Below are 16,608 nucleotides of genomic sequence, written 5' to 3' on the forward strand. Positions count from 1 at the left end.
CCAGCAAGTGAGCAAGAGCCTTCCCAGAGCCTCCCTCCCAGCCCTCCTGATCCCTTATATGCATAGGAAAAACCGCTTTTGGGGTTAGGGGCCCTCTGGAATGAGCTTCAAATGGCTCAATTTAAAGTGTTCAAGAACCACTGGTGTGTACTAATTTAGTGTAGACATTCACCACCATCATCACTACCACCGTTGCCATTACCATCACTATCATTGCCACCCCCATCATCATTACCACTGTCACCATCACCACCACCATTGCCATCTCCACCACCACATCACCACCACCAATACCACCTCCACCACCATAACGACTATCACTATCACCACCACCAGTGTGACCTTCACTACCATCATTACCACCATCATCACCTCCATCACCACCACTGTTAACCCAACCATCACCACCACCATTACGCTAACCATCACTATCATCATCATTACCATCATCATCACCCCATCACCATTACCGCTGTCACCATCACCACCACCACTGCCATCACCACCACCAATGCCACCTCTACCACCATCAGAACCACGATCACTATCACCACCAGCATTTTGACCTTCACCACCAGTATCACCATCACCACCATTGTCAACCGAACCATCATCACCACCATTACCCTAACCATCACTATCATCGCCACCATTATTAGCATCATCACTGCTGCCCCCGTCACCATTACTACCTCCACCACCCCATTACCACCAGCATCACCACTACCACCACCATTACCGCCAGCATCACCACTACCACCACCACCACCATTACCGCCAGCATCACCACTACCACCACCACATTAGCACCAGCATCACCACTACCACCACCACCATTACCACCAGCATCACCACTACCACCACCACCATTACCACCAGCATCACCACTACCACCATCTGCTTCATCACATTTTGCGTTTGCCTTTGCCCATACTGAGGAAGATTGCAGAACTCAACCCCTAGCACTTCTCTTCTGTTAACTGTCTGTGCCCTGATCGAAGAGATCAGTCAAGGCCTGACCGTGCTAGAGTGAACATACTTTCTTGTTTGTCCAAAACAGCCCGGACTCATACCTGTTGTCCCTGCTTCATCATTAATAGCTGCCCTCTTTCCCGCTCAACTGTGCCCCGGTTTTCATGACTCCCGAGTTAAGACCACGTCCAGCTTCTGATTAACCCCACAAGGACTAGCAGCCCAAGGATGCTAACCGAGAACACAGCCATTGGCTTCCTTCTGACACTCTCACGGAGCAGGGATGCTAGCTGGAGGTTACACCCCACTGTCAGTGATAACTAATGGTGTCCCTGCCTCCCCCTCCTTTGCCTTCCCTGTCCCCTCCCCCCCGCTTCCAGGAAACCACTGAGAAAAGACGAAAATGGCACCAGCGTTGCTGAGTATCCCATGAGTGCTTCGCAGAGCAACAAAGGAGTGGACGTGAACAATGCAGTGGTGTGAGTCTGCAGGCCCTGGACCCGCTGGCCAGAGGGACACCTTGGTGGCACTGGTGGACATGGGAAAGCAGGTGGACATGAGCTAACCCTGAGCTTGTCCAGGACTTCATTGCCTCACAGGCCCTGAGCCTCCCGCAGGAGGAATCATTGTCTTCCCAGGCTTGCCCCTGGTCAGCCTGCGGGCCCAGTCGGCTTGGACACCAGGCTGAGCCCGGCTCACGCTGCATGCAGCACCTGGGCAGTGTCCCCACCCCAGGCCCTCCACATCCCCCTCCCTGTCTGGTGTCTGGTCCGTCGACTGCTCCCAGCTGCTGTCTAAAGCATGCGCACCGGCAAAGCCAGAGGGATCTGTCTTTCTGCTGTGGCAGGGAGGCTTCCCCTTTTAGCCAAAAGAAAGATGGTCCGGGGCCCACTCCCTGCCGGAAAACCTCTCCTCCTCCCAGGAAGCCTGCCTGCTCCTCTGTTCACATTCTCAACAGAAGCCATCGGCACAGCCAGCAGACAGACGTCCCCTTTCAAAGGTGCTTCCCACACATCTGTTCATCGCCCCATCTGCAGTTGTCAATCTTCAGGGCCTGCCTTCTCCCTCCTATCCCCACTGACACCCTACACCCTAAGCTCCTGACTGCCTGCCATGGAGGGCTGTGAGTCCAGCCTGCAAAATCCCCTCCTGAGCAGACACGGGAGCACGTTTACACTCGGGGGCAGTGTCTGGCCTTCCGGGGGCAAGACGACTCACTGAACCCGCGGCCCAGGGCCACTGGGCAAGGGCAGAGGCCACTGCACCTGTCCTCAGACTCATCCCCACACTTGACCCCGTAGGAACTGATGCATCTATGTGAGCCAGGCCCTGCCTTAGTCAGCAGAGGCCACTACTTGTGCCAAATCCACTGTGGGCATGCTGTACCAGGCTGATGCTGGCCAGGCGCTGGATGTCCCCCACAGTCCCCTGAGGCCTGACTGTTGTACTCAGGCCCTCTCCCAGAGTCCTCCATCATCTCCCTATTTTACCCTCCCCCAAGCCCCAGTCACCAAGAAGGAGGCGTTGTTCTTCCACAGTCTCATACTATAGAAGCGCTGAGCCCTCCAGCGTGGTTGGAGGATCAAGGGATGAAATGGGACAGGAGGAGAGGGGTCCTCCAGGCTGGTAACCGCTGCCCAGTTGGCCTGTCTCCCAAGTGGCAGCCTTCCCTCTGGGCCACATCAGGAAACCCACGGAAACAGGGTGATTTTGCATCTCCTGGAAAATGAGTGGGACACTCCTGGCCCCGTGGCTCTCCCCAATGCCCCTACATATGTGCTCAGAAGGAACTCAATGCATTGAATGGTTCCACTGTCGAGCCCTCTAAGACCTGGTTTGCCTCCTAAACCTCCAATGTACTCCTCTGGTAGGTGTTTAAGCTACAGGTGAGACTTTGAAGTCCAGAGAAGATGGACACACCTGAAAACCAGTCCCCATTTGGGCCAAAACTTAAAATGCCCATTGTCCCAGAGTCCTAGTGCCCACAGAGCTGTCTGTGTGTCATTGTCCTGCCCAGGTCATCAGGTATAGGCTGAGGACAGGCCCAGGACGTACCCTCCCATAAAGGGTTTTTATTCTTTCCTCATTTCCTTCTATTTGAGGACTTGTTTGGGGTTTAGATTTGAATTTTGCTTCCCCTGGACACATGGGCATCAGCATAGTGCCGCCCCCTGCTCCTGACCTGGCCGGTACTTCACAGTGCTCTTGAGGTGCGGAGCCAGGTGACAAACAGGCCAGAGGGTGTGGGCTAGCAGCAGGTCAAAGGGGGAAACCCAGCAGACCGCACCCCAGGGCACTCTCCCCTACTGCCTTCAGCCTTCTGGTGCCTGCTGAACCCCCAAGCTGTGCCCTAAGCAGACCCCTGGGCAAGACCCTAGCCCTAAGCACACACCACCCTGTGCTGCAACCATGAGAAAGTGCCCATGCCTTGGGCTGTTCAGAAGCTCAGGAGTGATCAGAGGGCACCTTCTGCAAGAGGGGAGGTTCCTGGCTAAGGGGTCATGGAGTGGTGGGCAGCCTGAAGGGGCTGGGCACAGCCCAGCTTTGCACACACTCGCCTGGTCCCATCATTCCCTACCTTGGCTTAAACCTAGGAGGCCTGGATTTTGCAGTTAGCCTAATCTTCCAGCCCCAGGCGAGGCTCCCTGGTGAGGAATCAGCTGAGCCATCACCACGCTTTGGGGCCCGTATCCTCTTCCCTGAGCCACTGACGCATCCAGGGCTCTGGTCTGCACATAAATTCCCTCTCAGTTGGGCTTATGAAATCCCTTCTCACCCCAGTTAGCAAAAACCAAGGGAAGAGCCTAGTTTTTTTAAAAAAAGATTCACTTAATACCCACCCCCAAGCCCAAGACCGGCCATTCAGAAAATAAGTCTCATGGCACAGCAAGGGAGACCCACTAGAGTTTGAGCTTATGAGACATAGGGGTACTTAAAACCATGTCGGCCTAGTATTTGAGCTTAGAACTTTTATTTAAAATGAGCCGGCAGTCTCTAGACCCGCACGGATTCTCAGGCTAGTCCGAGCCCTGAGGTCAAGAACGAAATGCACTTCCCTTCTCATTTTCTCAAATAGATCTTTTCCAGCCGTCTCACAGTTGACCCCAACTTTGGAACTCAGATCGTAGGATCTCCCAGAGGTTTCAGGTGTTCCTAAGAAGCTTCTGAAGGAAGTTTTGGAAGAAAGACTAATAGGTGTAAAAATATAAACATATATATTATATATAGCTATATATATTTAAAGAGATCTCTACATATATATATATATATAAATATAACTACTGTACTCTCTGCATCTGTACAAAGTATGAATTAAACTGCCCAGGTAGTGTGAGATACGTAATGCATGAATGTGAATATTCTGAAATCTGCCTTCTTAGCAACGTGCCGCGTGTACTGGAGAGAGGACAGTTGCTCCTGGGAGTTCTCTCAATGGGCAAATGTACAAATCGATGCCGTCTTATCCACCAACAAGCCATTAAGGTTGGTTTCCTGCTGAGACTTTTGTACCGGAAGCAAGACCGGCAGCACTGGGAGTGTCCATATGTCACTTATGAGGAAGAAAGCACCATGACTTTTTTATTTTCAATAAAAATATAGAGATGTCTGTCAGTTGTCGTTTGTGGGGTGGGAGAAAGGAGAAGGCAGGCCTGAGGGATGGGGGGGATCCTTCACTAGGGTCCTGCTATACCCCAGGGCCGGGCTGGGGACCTTCCATGGGATATTTCTCTATGTTTTATCCCAACGCCCTAAGGTCGGTGTTTATGGGGATTTCAAAGGCCAGTTCTGTCCCTCATCCTGCCACCCACCACCTTGACCCTTGACTTAATTGAGAATAGGGCGACCAACCTTCCTAGTTTGCCTGGGACTGAGATTTTCCTGAACCTGCGACTTTCGGGGCTAAAACCGGGGATATCTGGGGAAAATGGGACAAGAAGGTCACCCTAAATTGACAAGTACTCACAGGAATCAGGGAGCAGGAATCAGCCGGCCACACCAGCAGGGTGACGGTGGCCAGGGTCGCCTCCTAGATGTCCACCGCACGTGTAGATCTCAGCACCCACGGGCTGCTCTGCAGAGCCCCCGTACCTGGCCAGCTGCGTGGAGAATGGAGGCTTGCCCTGCACCCCCACGCAGAGGGGCCCAAAGGGCACAGGGCCCCCGCCCTGTGCTTGAGCTCCCGCCACCACCTCGCTGCTTTCTTTTCCAGCTCCAGCCTCACCCTCAGGCAAGCCTCACAGGAAGCAGCTGTGGGGAAGAGTTTCCGGTCTGATGGGCCAGAAGGCATGTAGGAAAAGAGAAAAAGTTGCCCCTGCAGCATCTTCATCCTTCTGTTTGGAGTGAGCAGACAGGTCAGAGATGGGGCACAATGGCCAAGGTCAAGCACATACCAGGAAACAGGGATGGGGCTGGGGGTTGAACCCAGCCTGGTGCCTCCATGGCCTGGCCACTGGGCACAAGCGAGGGGCCACAACCCAGACTTTCTCCACTGTTGGGGCGCTGCTGGGCCCCACCACCCCCGCCTGGGTTCTCTGGGGCTTCAGAGTTAGCTCAGTAAGGGACAGTTAAGAGACCCGTGTGCCCAGAGCTGGGGGGCAAGTATATCCCCCAAAGTGAGCCCAGGAGGTCAGTGCAGGAACTCAGGGAAGGGCCTGTGTCCCAGGCATCAGGGACGTGGAGGGAACATGAAAGTTATTAAAGGCACTCCTCTTATAAGCGCCCCTTGCACCTGGGATTCTGTGAGCTCCCGTTGGCCTGCATACAGTAGACACACAGTAGAAGACGACCGTCGTTACAATGACTGTCACTGTTGTCCTTAGTGAAACAGCCTGTGTGATAGTGAGGGCTCCTCTGTCCACTGGCCCCCTCCTGGGGCCTGCCTGAAAGCTGGTGAGGGTTCAGTGGGACATCTCAGGCCTCACACCCACTCCTGTGCACGCCCAGACCAGGTGTCCTCAGCAGCAAGCTCAGAGGCCAGCAGGGAGTGGCAGGCCTATATGCTGTGCTCTGCCTGCTTGTGCGGGGGCCTGGGAATGGGGACCCAGGGACAGCCTGGCAGAGGGAGGTGGTGATCAGCTGAGCATACAGGTGCCGGGAGCCATCAGCACACAGTTGCAGCATCAGAGCCCTCCTGGGGGCTAGCCCAGTGTCTCCACCTCACATCTCTGGGGAGTTTGGCCACTGGTGACAGCTCCTATGGCTGACATGACAAACTATGCTCTGGCTACCTTGCAGCTCCATGTCCTGCTCTGGGGTCCTGCTGCTGCCCGTGAGGTGGGAGATGCAGCAGAACCCAGAGGACATCCCTGCCCGGCACCTGGCAGGGTGGCAGAATTACTGTCTTGGACATATGGGGGTGAGTGATGGCAGGAAAGCTCTTCCTCCTGCCTTCCCCACACATGATACTATGATGTGACATCGCAGAAGATGGTCCTGTGAGCCTGAGTGAGCTGCTGCGCTGGCTTCGGGTGGCAGCTGGCTCAGTAACCTGGCCGCACTGTGGCCTCACCTTTGGGCAGACACTCACATCACTAGGCTCATGACAGCCCCCACTGAGTCACTCGCTTCCTGTTCCTCTACCATCCTCCCACTTAGGAAGTAGCTGACCAATCATGTGACACATGGAGGATGCCCTGTCTCCATGCCTGGCACAAGTGGTGTCCACAGCCTGCACTCCAGGCACCTATGGCTGCCTTTATCTGGGAGATCCAGCTCTGTGAGGGCCTGCTTGTGGGGGCAAGTGGAGCCGCACTCCCAGCCTGTCCTCCTCTCCTCTCCGGGCTCTCCTGTGGAGCTCCTTCTGCTCTCCATCATATGTTCATCCAGTCAGTCAGTCCCCAGATCCTTAAGAGGCTCTGCTACCGGCCAGGTACCACACTGAACAGAGTTCAGCTTCCCCCACCTGAGGCCCCAGGTGGAAACCTCAGAGGTCCCCAGCTCCTTCAACCTGGTGGGTCCTACTTGGGCCCTCCCATCTGCTCTCCAACCCACCTCCACTTACCCAGCTCCTCCCCATACCATCCCCTACTTCCACTCCCTCTCTCTACCTGCCTCAGGCTTCTCCTCACTCCATGCAACCGCTGCCTGCCCAGCTGAGCACTCAAGCCCACCCTGCTGGCTGCTGTGGACCCATCTTTAGTCTAGCTGCCCTGGGCCCCGAGGCTTCCCCAGCCCCACTCCTCACTGCTCACCCCACCCCACGCCCCACCATCCAGCAAACCACATTCACTGCCAGCCTCGTGTTCCCACGCCCACCCTTTGGCTGGGCTTCGCTGTCCTTGCCCAGCTCACCTCTCCCTCCAGTTTCTGCCTGGCCACCACTCATCTGCTCTCCAGGTCCCCTTCAAAGGCAGCCTCCTCACTGAACACATGTGGATCATAAACCCACGCATGCACAGAGCCGGAGGAATGCCCCCTCTCCTGGGCGGCACAGACAGCCCTGCACGCAGAGCTCCCACTCTCTGCCCTCTCTGGCGGATGTTTCCAGTCAGTTATCCTCCGCTGCCTGAGCCTGGCAGTCCCCAGACAACGGCTGCTCACCCATATCCTAGTGTTGACTGGGGACACGTGCTGTGTCCTGGGGATACAGAGGGAAGCAAGACAAGGCCCCTGCCCTCCAGGGGTAGGTTGGTGGTGGCAATGGCCCCACAATGTGCACAGCGACAATGACACAAGTGTGGAGATAAAGGGACACTCAGGGCCAGCTTCCCAGGGCTTCATGTGCTTTATCTCTTTAATAGTCCCTGCAAGCCTAGGAGGCAGGAAGATTGCCCCCATTGTACAGATGAGTAAACGGAGGTTAAGTGGCTTACCAAGGAGTAAAAAAAAAAAAAAGCAGTTAAGGCACAGAGTTGCAATTCACACCTAGCTCTGTGTGACTACAAGTTAATTCCAGGCTCTTCCAACCCAGACAGGTCCTTGGATTTTAAATGGTCCATTCCAGCTGGATTTACAGCCAAGTATCTCCCCTGCCATGGGAAGCACACAGGAGCTGCAGTCAGGGACCCGCGGGTCTAACAAAATCACTTCATATGTGACTTCCGCAAGGCTCTTTCCCTGTGAGCCTCGGATTTCTCACCTGTGAAGTTGGGGGAGATAAACTCCAGTGGCTCTTTTTCCAATTACCACTTGTGGCTCTCTTTGAGCACGTCTCATCATTCTCTATTCTATCACCTGAGTTTATTTTCAATACAGCACTTCTCAGCCCCTAAGAACAATTGCCCATCTGTGTACCTGCCTTTCTCCTCCCATTTCAATGTAAGATGGTGGGAGCAGGGGCCTTATTCGTCATCAAATATCCAGCCCTCAAACCTCCAAACATGCTGGGCATGGGAAATATTTGTTAATTAACAGTGGGTTATACATTTTACACAGTACACACAGGCATAAAGGAAAAAATAGCATTTTATTTCATGTAACTGTCCAGAGTCCCTGCCTCACTGGGTGTGAGGGGGGAGAGGAATAAAAACTCTGAATTTGCTAATTGATGGCATTGCAGCCTCTTCTGGTTTGACCAGAGTCTTTTGGGTGACTCTGTGTCTTGTAGATACACCCTTAGTCGTTGAGGTATCTTCCTGGGCCTGCCCCCTGTAAGAAGCACCCGCAGGTACCCCTGAGCAGATATCTGTAGCCTGGTGCAGGGGAGCTGGGCTCAGGCCACATGGCGTCTTCTGGGTTCTCACAGGTCTCTGCTGCAGAGCCCAGGCTGGCCTGGGCTGCTTCCTGGACAGGTGACTGTGGGGCTGTGCCTGGGCTTTTCTAGGCGAAGGGTGACCCCTGCCCCCACCACTCCAGTTGCAAACGTCCAGGCTTGAAGCAGCCTCCTCCTCCTGACTGCGGCCTCTTCACATGTTCCTGAACACCCATGGAGACTTCTGAACTCTGTGCACTCACCTGGTTCAGGGAGGGCTGTGGATGCTTCTCTTCAAGGTTTATGTGCCACCATCTTCCAGGGCTCCCCGGGGCCTTTTCAACTGGGCATCTCTACAACATCCTCACCCCTAAGAGGGAAGGTGAAGACACGCCCACCTGGCCTCCCAGCGCCCCCTGAATTTGTCTCCCTTTTTCTCCTGCTGACAGTCCCCTGAGGTCCTGAAGAGATGATCTGGCTGCCTCCTCGTCCTGTCTGCCTGAGCTTCCCCTACATCCTAACCTCCTCCTGCCCCATGAAATCCATGGAACTAGACAGGGGCACCTGGTTTCCTGGAGAAGAATAAAGAACATATCCATTTATTATTTTCAAAATATTATCCCCATTCCAAACCCAATCACGCGCTCACACCGTGTGAGGTCCAAATGCTGGCAGAATGCGCCATATGGAGGAGGATTTCCCAGTTGCTCATTCAAACACAGAGACGTGGGGGAGCCGTGAGTCACCACACGAAGCCAGCAGCGTGGGAGCACCACGCTCAGAAGAATGGGAGCCAAATGCCCATTGCAAGCTGTGATTTCATTTCAGCAAAACACCAGCTGCCACACGGTGTTACAATTTGAAGAATAAATGGCTGTGTGACTGCAAGGCGTTTAACACAGAGCCAGGCATGCATCAAGTAGGGTGTGCCTCTTCAAGGTTAGCTCCCATTCTTGTTTGGGATTCCCACTCTGTGCCGGGTACGTGACAGCCATCATTCCCTTCACTCCTTACAGGAAAGAGGAATTATCATCTCCATTTTGCAGTTGATGAAACTGAAGCTTAGTGAGATTAAATGACTCACCTGTGGTCAGAGAGCAAGTTAACAAGAAAGTCCAGACTCCAACCCTGAGAACCAACCTGGCTGCAAAGCCCTGTCTGGGCTCCCCTCCACCTGCCTCCCCCACTCGAGCCCAGCATGGGAGCCCAGATTCTGCACTGCAAGCTGGAGGCCCTGGGCACACCCCGCTGTCCGCAGAGCCCTCCATGCCCTGCATCCCCACTGGGCAGAGTGATTGTCCTCACCTGGAGAGTTTTTCTGTCCTTCATGCTTGATTGCTTGCTGGTTCCTTTCTTCTCCAAGTGGCCACTTCAAGGAGTGGAAATCAGGGCGTCTGCCAGGCAGCCCTGGGAAGCTCCCTTCTCCACCCACCTGCGGGGAGCCTGTCTGGGCTGCATAATTAAAAAGCCAGTTCTTTGTTCTTAAAACAGCGAAATCTGTGGCTTCCACAAAGGTTCTGCATACCCTGCAGGGAAGAGCTGGTGCCAGGGGCTCACCTTGCCCCACCCACCTGACCTCAGCTTCTCTGAGTGAGAGGAATCCAGGACGGTCGTGGGCTGGAGAGAACAGCCCTGGCCTGAAACAGGGTCAGGGCTGATGGTTGACATATGGAGGGGCAGGTGGGGGCAGAGGAGTGATGCCAGGGAAAGGAAGGGCCGCATGGGGCGGAGAGCATGGCTGAGTGGTACTGGGTACATCCCACCCCTCTTGGCCCATAAAATGGGAGGGCCAATCTAAAGTGGAGAGCAAAACCACTGCCCTGCCGGGCCAGGTAGGTGAATGAATGAGCACACCAGGCCTTGTAAACCAGCCCAGAGGCGGTAGGATTTCTGCCCACGGGCTGGTGGGTTGTTCTTCTTGCTTTGGAGGCTGAGGTCAGTGGAGGGAACTGAGCAAAGCTGGTGCCTGCATGTTACACCAGAGGTATCCAGACAAAAAAAAAATTAGAAATTCAAGCTCAGCAAAGAAAATATGCTCTGGGCCAGGGCCAGCCAGCAGGGTGCCAGTTGGTAACTTGTGATCTAAATGACTCTAGGTTACCTTGGAGGTCAGATGAGTAACAAGGGACTTCCTATCATTTAACTATTGGTAATAAGTAATAGCTTGAACCTGGGCTTTGGAGGCAGAAATACTCAGATTCAAATTTTGCTCTATCTCTTACTGAATGATTCCTGCAATTCTTTAATCTCTCCATGCCTACCTTTTCTCATTTCTAATATGGGGTTAATAATAGAAGTGTCTGCCTCACACCATTGTTGTGAAGATTAACTGAGGTTACTATATCAAAATTGCTATATATGACAAGCTCTCCTATTGGTCGCTATGATTATAAGTAATTAGGGGCAAGTTTCCTCAGGGCTGGGTAAACTCTCAATAGGCCCCAAATCTAGCAGAGTTTATCATCACAATCTTTATTTATTTATTTATTTATTGAGACGGAGTCTTGCTCTGTCGCCCAGGCTGGAGTGCGGTGGAACGATCTCGGTCAGCTCACTGCAACCTCTGCCTCCTGGGTTCAAGTGATTCTTGTGCCTCAGCCTCCTGAGTAGCTGGGACTATAGGCATGCACCACCAAGCCTGGCTAATTTTTGTATTTTTAGCAGAGACAGGGTTTCACCATGTTGTCCAGCCTGGTCTCGAACTACTGACCTCAGGTGATTCGTCCCCTCGGCCTCCCAAAGTGCTGGGATTATAGGTATGAGCCACTGTGCCCGGCCCTATCATCACAATCTTCTACTCATAATTATTCTTTCTCCTAAAACTACTATATTAAGTGGGAAACTAAATGTGATTTAATTTCTAATCCAAATGTTTTTTGCATGTACATGAATTCCCAAAGCAAGGGGAAAAACACCTATGTCAGATGAAGTGATAAACAGAGATGCCAATAACATTGAGCCACCTCAAAGAAAAAAAAAGACCTCAGATTTCTCTACCCCATGCTTCTGGCACATTTTAGCCAAAAGAGCCTAGACCCCAAAAACGGGGAAGAGAAATGAACACATATTGAGTGAGGCCCTGCTTTGGAGGCAGACGGCCTTCAGTCCTAACGCTACTCCCGCTAGCTGCATGATCTTGGATAAGGCACTTAACCGCTGGGCCTCAGTTGCCTCACCTGCAAAGTGGGGATAATAATAAGGCTTATCTCACCCAGGGGAAGGGGCTAAGGAATAAACATCATATATGTACAGTGCTTTGTATCTAGTAGATGCTCAATAAATGGTGGCTATTATTGTTCATCTTTGATCCTCTTCACCTGAGGCTCACCACTCGCTCCTGTCAGTGAAGAACTAGCCAGCCTTTCACTAATAACACATCAGCCATCTCCCAAAGCATTCAAACTCCACAAAAACACGGTTCAGTACCATTCCGTTGGGTTCCAACCACTCCCTTCATTCTTCTTAAGAACCTACCATTACTGTCAAAACACCCATTTTCCCAATACACATATTTGCCAATCAGTTCTATTAAAGCAGTATAATAAATGATCTGCATTGTCCAATTAATGCCAGAGGCCCAGCTCATGAAAGAGATGGGAGGACCCATCTTCTCTGATCCAATCCAGTCTTATTTGGCCTGTTGTAGCTTGGAAACAGAGATGAATCTGCTGCAACCACTTGGCCTCTGATGAGACTCTTCGGGAAGAGATTTGCTGGAAACATCCTGGTATCAGGCTGAATGACATGCTTGCTAAGAGATGGTACACAGTGGAGACTGGATGCTCTTGGCTACTGCCACGTTTGGGCTCTCCTGGGTATTGTAGGTCTTAATCCTGAGGCACTGGCTGAAGAAAAAAAAAAAACAAATGAGCCTGTAGCTGTGAGCTGTCCCTCTGTGTGCTCTTCAGGAGGCAGCAAGTCTTCCCAGGGGTCCACAGATTCCAGCGCAGTTTCCCAAGTACCATCACAGTTCTCCACCCATTTGAGCTTTCCATCACCCCAGGAAGATGGGTAGACAGCTCCATATTACAGAGAAGGAAAAACAGAGGTCTAGGGAGGTTTAGTAACTTGTCCAAGGTCACCCAACTCATAAGAGGCATGCCCATTGTGAAAAATCATTAAGAATAGAATCCACACATTTGGAGATTTAGGCCGATTCCACCCTCGGGAATCTCAGTGTATTCTGTTCACACACTGAAACCAGTAGGGTGCTATGTGGAAAGGAAAACAGTCTGTACTGTGGCCGTTCTCCACGCCAATAATTAGTGCTGGTCAAACCTGGAACAGGCAAATTTTGCTGAGATCTCCCTGCCCTCTGTTCTGCATTTGTGGCTGTCACCTGGGGATGATGTGTGCTGTGGCAGAAGTTCATATGGGCAGCGGCTGGGAGCACAGTCCTCGGGGGTCGGATATCCTGGGTCAAGTCCTGGCTCTGCCTCTTACTAGCTGCATGACCTTGGGCAAGTAGCTTTACTTCTCCAGGCTTAAACATAAGAATAAAAATAATAATCAGTAACTTTTAACAAGTGCTCACCACGTGCTAGGTGTTGCCCTAAGCCCTTTTCTTGCATTCTTTCATCATCTCAACAACCCTCTGAGGTAGAATGTGTGTCATTGTCCCCATTTTACAGATGAGGAAACACTAATCTGGAAATCCCAGTGCCCCTGAGGTGGTAAGGAAAATATATCCACAGAAGGGCTGGCTCCAGCTCAGTGCCTTTCAGGGGCCTTTACATAGGTCAGAGGTCAGCACACTTTTTCTGTAAAGGGCCAGATGGTAAATATTTTAGGCATTCTGAGCCCTACAGTCTCTGTCACAACCCTGCCTACCATTGTAGCACAAACTCAGCCCTACACAATATGTAAATGGTGAGTGTGACTGTTTCCACTAAAACTTTGCAAAAATAGGCCATGGGCTCTATTGGACCTGTGAGCTGAGGGTGCTGACTCGTGCCTTAGGTGAATGGATTCTCTTCCTACTTCTTATTAGTGCCAATCTTGCTAAACTTCCGTTAAGTCCCCTCTCTTCCTTTTTTCTTCTAAGTGCCTGAACCCACCTTGTTGGAAGCTGTTTGTCCCCTCTCTTCCTTTTTTTCTTCGAAGTGCCTGAGCCCGACTTGTTGGAGGGTGGACATGAGGTTGCGGAAGAAGAAGAGGACACTGGCAATGGCGGGTGCAGCATAGGCTGGGGGAAGCTCACTAGTTTCCATCAGCCAGTGAAGTGGCAGGGCGCCAGTAGGGACAGCATTTGGGTCAGTTTGGCAGGGAAAAGGGTCCTGGTTCTCAAGAGCATGGAGACAGATTTGCCTGGGAGTGACCAAGACTCTAGGTCAAGGAAACAGGTCCAGACAGTTGGAAGCATTAAATGGGAGCCCCAGTCAAGAGTGCCACGTTAAGGGTTCGTCTGCAGCTTGGGGAAGATGCAAACACAAAGAAAAATTCAGGGAGAAGTCCATTCAAAGAACTGGGCAAAGAAGAGGGAGTGGGAGAAGAAGATGTGAATAACTTTGGACCTTGTCTACTGGTAGGATGGGGCCACTAAGATCCTGGCTACCTGGGGCAGGGTGGGCTCAGGACTAGCCAAGAGCCAGGCCTGCAGCTGAGCACAGATGAGGATGTCAGTAGAAACCCTCACAGGGGAAGCAGCCAGAGCCTCCTCCTCCTCCAGGAACCAATGCAAAAAAAGAGAATGTCACACGCAAAGCTCATGGTGCCCATGGGGAGCTCAAGAAAGCCCTTTTGCTTAACTGAATCCATTCCATTCGATAGACATTAATTAAACATGTACTGTGTGCCAAACCATGAGGAAACAGAGATGGCACATATGCTCAAAGCTGTCACTGTTTACAAGTGAGATAAACAAATGTACAACTTGACTATGAGACAAAATGTTCACGGAAGCTCAGCCAAGCATGACTGCGACGGAGAAGGGTTCTGACCAGGGAGAGGCCTTTCTGAAGCGTTTGTTAGCCAGATAGAAAGAATGATCACTTCTGTACTCTCCATACTGAGCCTGAATGGTCCCCTGCAATTTGTATAAGGATGAAGATTTGAAGATCGCTCTTTCTAGAACTCATATGAACAATTAAACATCTGAGGGCTTGTTTTCCTCTGAGAAACATTAAGATCTCAGAGCTCCCAGAAGAAAAAGGAAGCCTCTTAATAACGAACATTAAAAAAAAAAAGGTCTTTTGCCCTCAGAGTCCTTCCTAGAGGTGGGCCTCAAACAAATTGTGTATTCTTCTCATCAAATGGCCTGCAAGAAAGCCTTTTCTTCTTCATAATTTCAGTTTTAAGAGAAGTTAGAAGCTGTAGAACCTTAGAAGGAATGGTTGTCAGGAACTAAACTCTAGCTCTAAAAACTGGTTTTAAAAAACCCCAGGCTCACAAAGATAATAAAAAATGCATTTAATAGCATGTCAATATACAGTTTAAATGTGTAGTAAGTCTTCTGTTAGTCAGTGCATTACAGGGATAAAGAGGAGAAATTTCATTTGGAATGCACAGTCCAACGCTAGGTATAGGTGCGGAGAAATCTTGGTGCTCTTACACTATTAAAATTCCGTTTTATGAAACATCACTCCAGGTGCAGGGCGCTGTGCCAGTGAGGGACTCATCTGGTCCAGGGTGCAAGCTACAGTTTTCAATTAAATTGTATACAAGTATTAACAAAAGAATAAAATTTATTATTCACAAAACTAAAGTGGTTATCATAAAGCTTACAAGAGAGTACAGCCTAGAACTAATGAGTTGAAAAACTAGTTTTAAAAATAATAAAACTTACTGGACAGTTTTGGAAAATGATATTATAAAACAACGAAAACAATTGGCACAGTTTAACCACCTAATTTCTAAGTGCACTTTGTAATGTTCCTTGCAAGCTGCCACTTTTCCCAGGGTAATGACAAAAAGCTTCAGTCAGGTGTCACTGGCTTATGGTGACGGTTTTTTTTATTGCATTGCCAAGAGTGGATTTTAAGAAAAAACACTACAAAGGTTTCAAAAACCCTATTTATTCTCTATCATCAAAAATAGCAACAGGGGGACTTATACAACTTTTCTGTGAGTACCCACCAGTCTATTTTTTTTTCTTAAAAAAAATAGAAGTTAGTTAAAGAAAAATGATTTGGTTTTTAAAAAATAATGTAAGGAAACACTTAATCAGATAGCCCAAGGAGTCATCAGAAATATGTGTAGCAAGAAAGCTTCATTTTCGGCCCTCTCTGGCCTTTGCACATCTTTTACTAAACTAGAAAGAGAATGTACAGTACCAATATGTTCCCCAACCTGCTTGGATCAAATTGTTTGTTTTTAAACCCATTATTGCTAAACCAGAGTGTTGACACTGAGCGCCGAGGAGTCCACTCATAGAGGATAAAATTGAGAGGCTGCTTCCGAGGACTGGATCTCCACCTGTGCCATTTTGAACTGAGTGCACTGCAACCACTTGCGGAGGGCTGCCAGGCCAGCACTGCTCTGGCCCGAGCCCGGCAGCGTCCTTAGGCTGTGGTGGTTCACGTGGTTCTGAATAGCCTGGAGGCGAAGCTGGAGTCCCGCAGATAAGTGCTGTAGAAAAAGGGCAAGAGGTTTCAGTTTATTTCTTTTCGTGGGCAACCCAGGGAGTGTTGACCCGGGCGGCTTCTTGCAGGCAGAATTTAGGCTTGGCTCAAGGGTTGTCTGGCCTGAAGAAGGCAAACTCTCTACTCTGGCAGTGCCCAGGGCAGGGGATTGCACCGTGTTTTCTAGAGTCATCCTGGCCCAAACCCATCATAATAATGACATGCCCATCTTGACAGACTCACTGCAATGAAAACATAAAGCTGCCACATCAGTGCTGGGCTAACACATAAACTTGGCCCCAGTGAACTATTTATGACAGGGACCTGGTGTGGTGGTGAAGCGTCCGGGTTCTGCTGCCAGGCTCCCTGTGTTCAAAGCCTGGCTCCTCTATAGGCGACTTTGGGAACAAGGTTTATTGGTCTGTGTTTGGGTTTTCTCATGGGTAA

General features: G+C 50.9%; 2 protein-coding genes across 23 annotated transcripts in view; one reads left to right on the forward strand and one right to left on the reverse strand.

Moving 5' to 3' along the window:
• PRIMA1 (proline rich membrane anchor 1) overlaps positions 1 to 4,579 on the forward strand; it is a 70,606-nt gene extending 66,027 nt beyond the window's left edge. For 2 of the 5 annotated variants that reach the window (XM_058429837.1, XM_032180303.2), the window contains exons 5-6: positions 1,353 to 1,451; positions 4,353 to 4,579. In XM_058429837.1, the coding sequence (XP_058285820.1) occupies positions 1,353 to 1,451; positions 4,353 to 4,572 (319 nt within the window). In that variant the 3' untranslated portion in view covers positions 4,573 to 4,579. Of the gene's footprint in view, positions 1 to 1,352; positions 2,340 to 4,352 lie in introns of those variants that run through there. The other 3 variants (XM_058429838.1, XR_004252734.2, XM_032180304.2) reach the window with 3 other exon arrangements.
• Positions 4,580 to 8,391: 3,812 nt separating this feature from the next.
• Positions 8,392 to 16,608, reverse strand: part of UNC79 (unc-79 homolog, NALCN channel complex subunit) — a 294,353-nt gene continuing 286,136 nt past the window's right edge. For 17 of the 18 annotated variants that reach the window (XM_032180377.2, XM_032180374.2, XM_032180368.2 and 14 more), the window contains one exon: positions 8,392 to 16,168. In XM_032180377.2, coding sequence (XP_032036268.1) covers positions 15,968 to 16,168 — 201 coding nt within the window. In that variant the 3' untranslated portion in view covers positions 8,392 to 15,967. The remainder of the gene's footprint in view (positions 16,169 to 16,608) is intronic. The other variant, XR_009210277.1, reaches the window with a different exon arrangement.

Source organism: Hylobates moloch, unplaced genomic scaffold, assembly GCF_009828535.3.
Source record: "Hylobates moloch isolate HMO894 unplaced genomic scaffold, HMol_V3 SCAFFOLD_16, whole genome shotgun sequence".
Classification (NCBI taxonomy): domain Eukaryota; kingdom Metazoa; phylum Chordata; class Mammalia; order Primates; family Hylobatidae; genus Hylobates; species Hylobates moloch.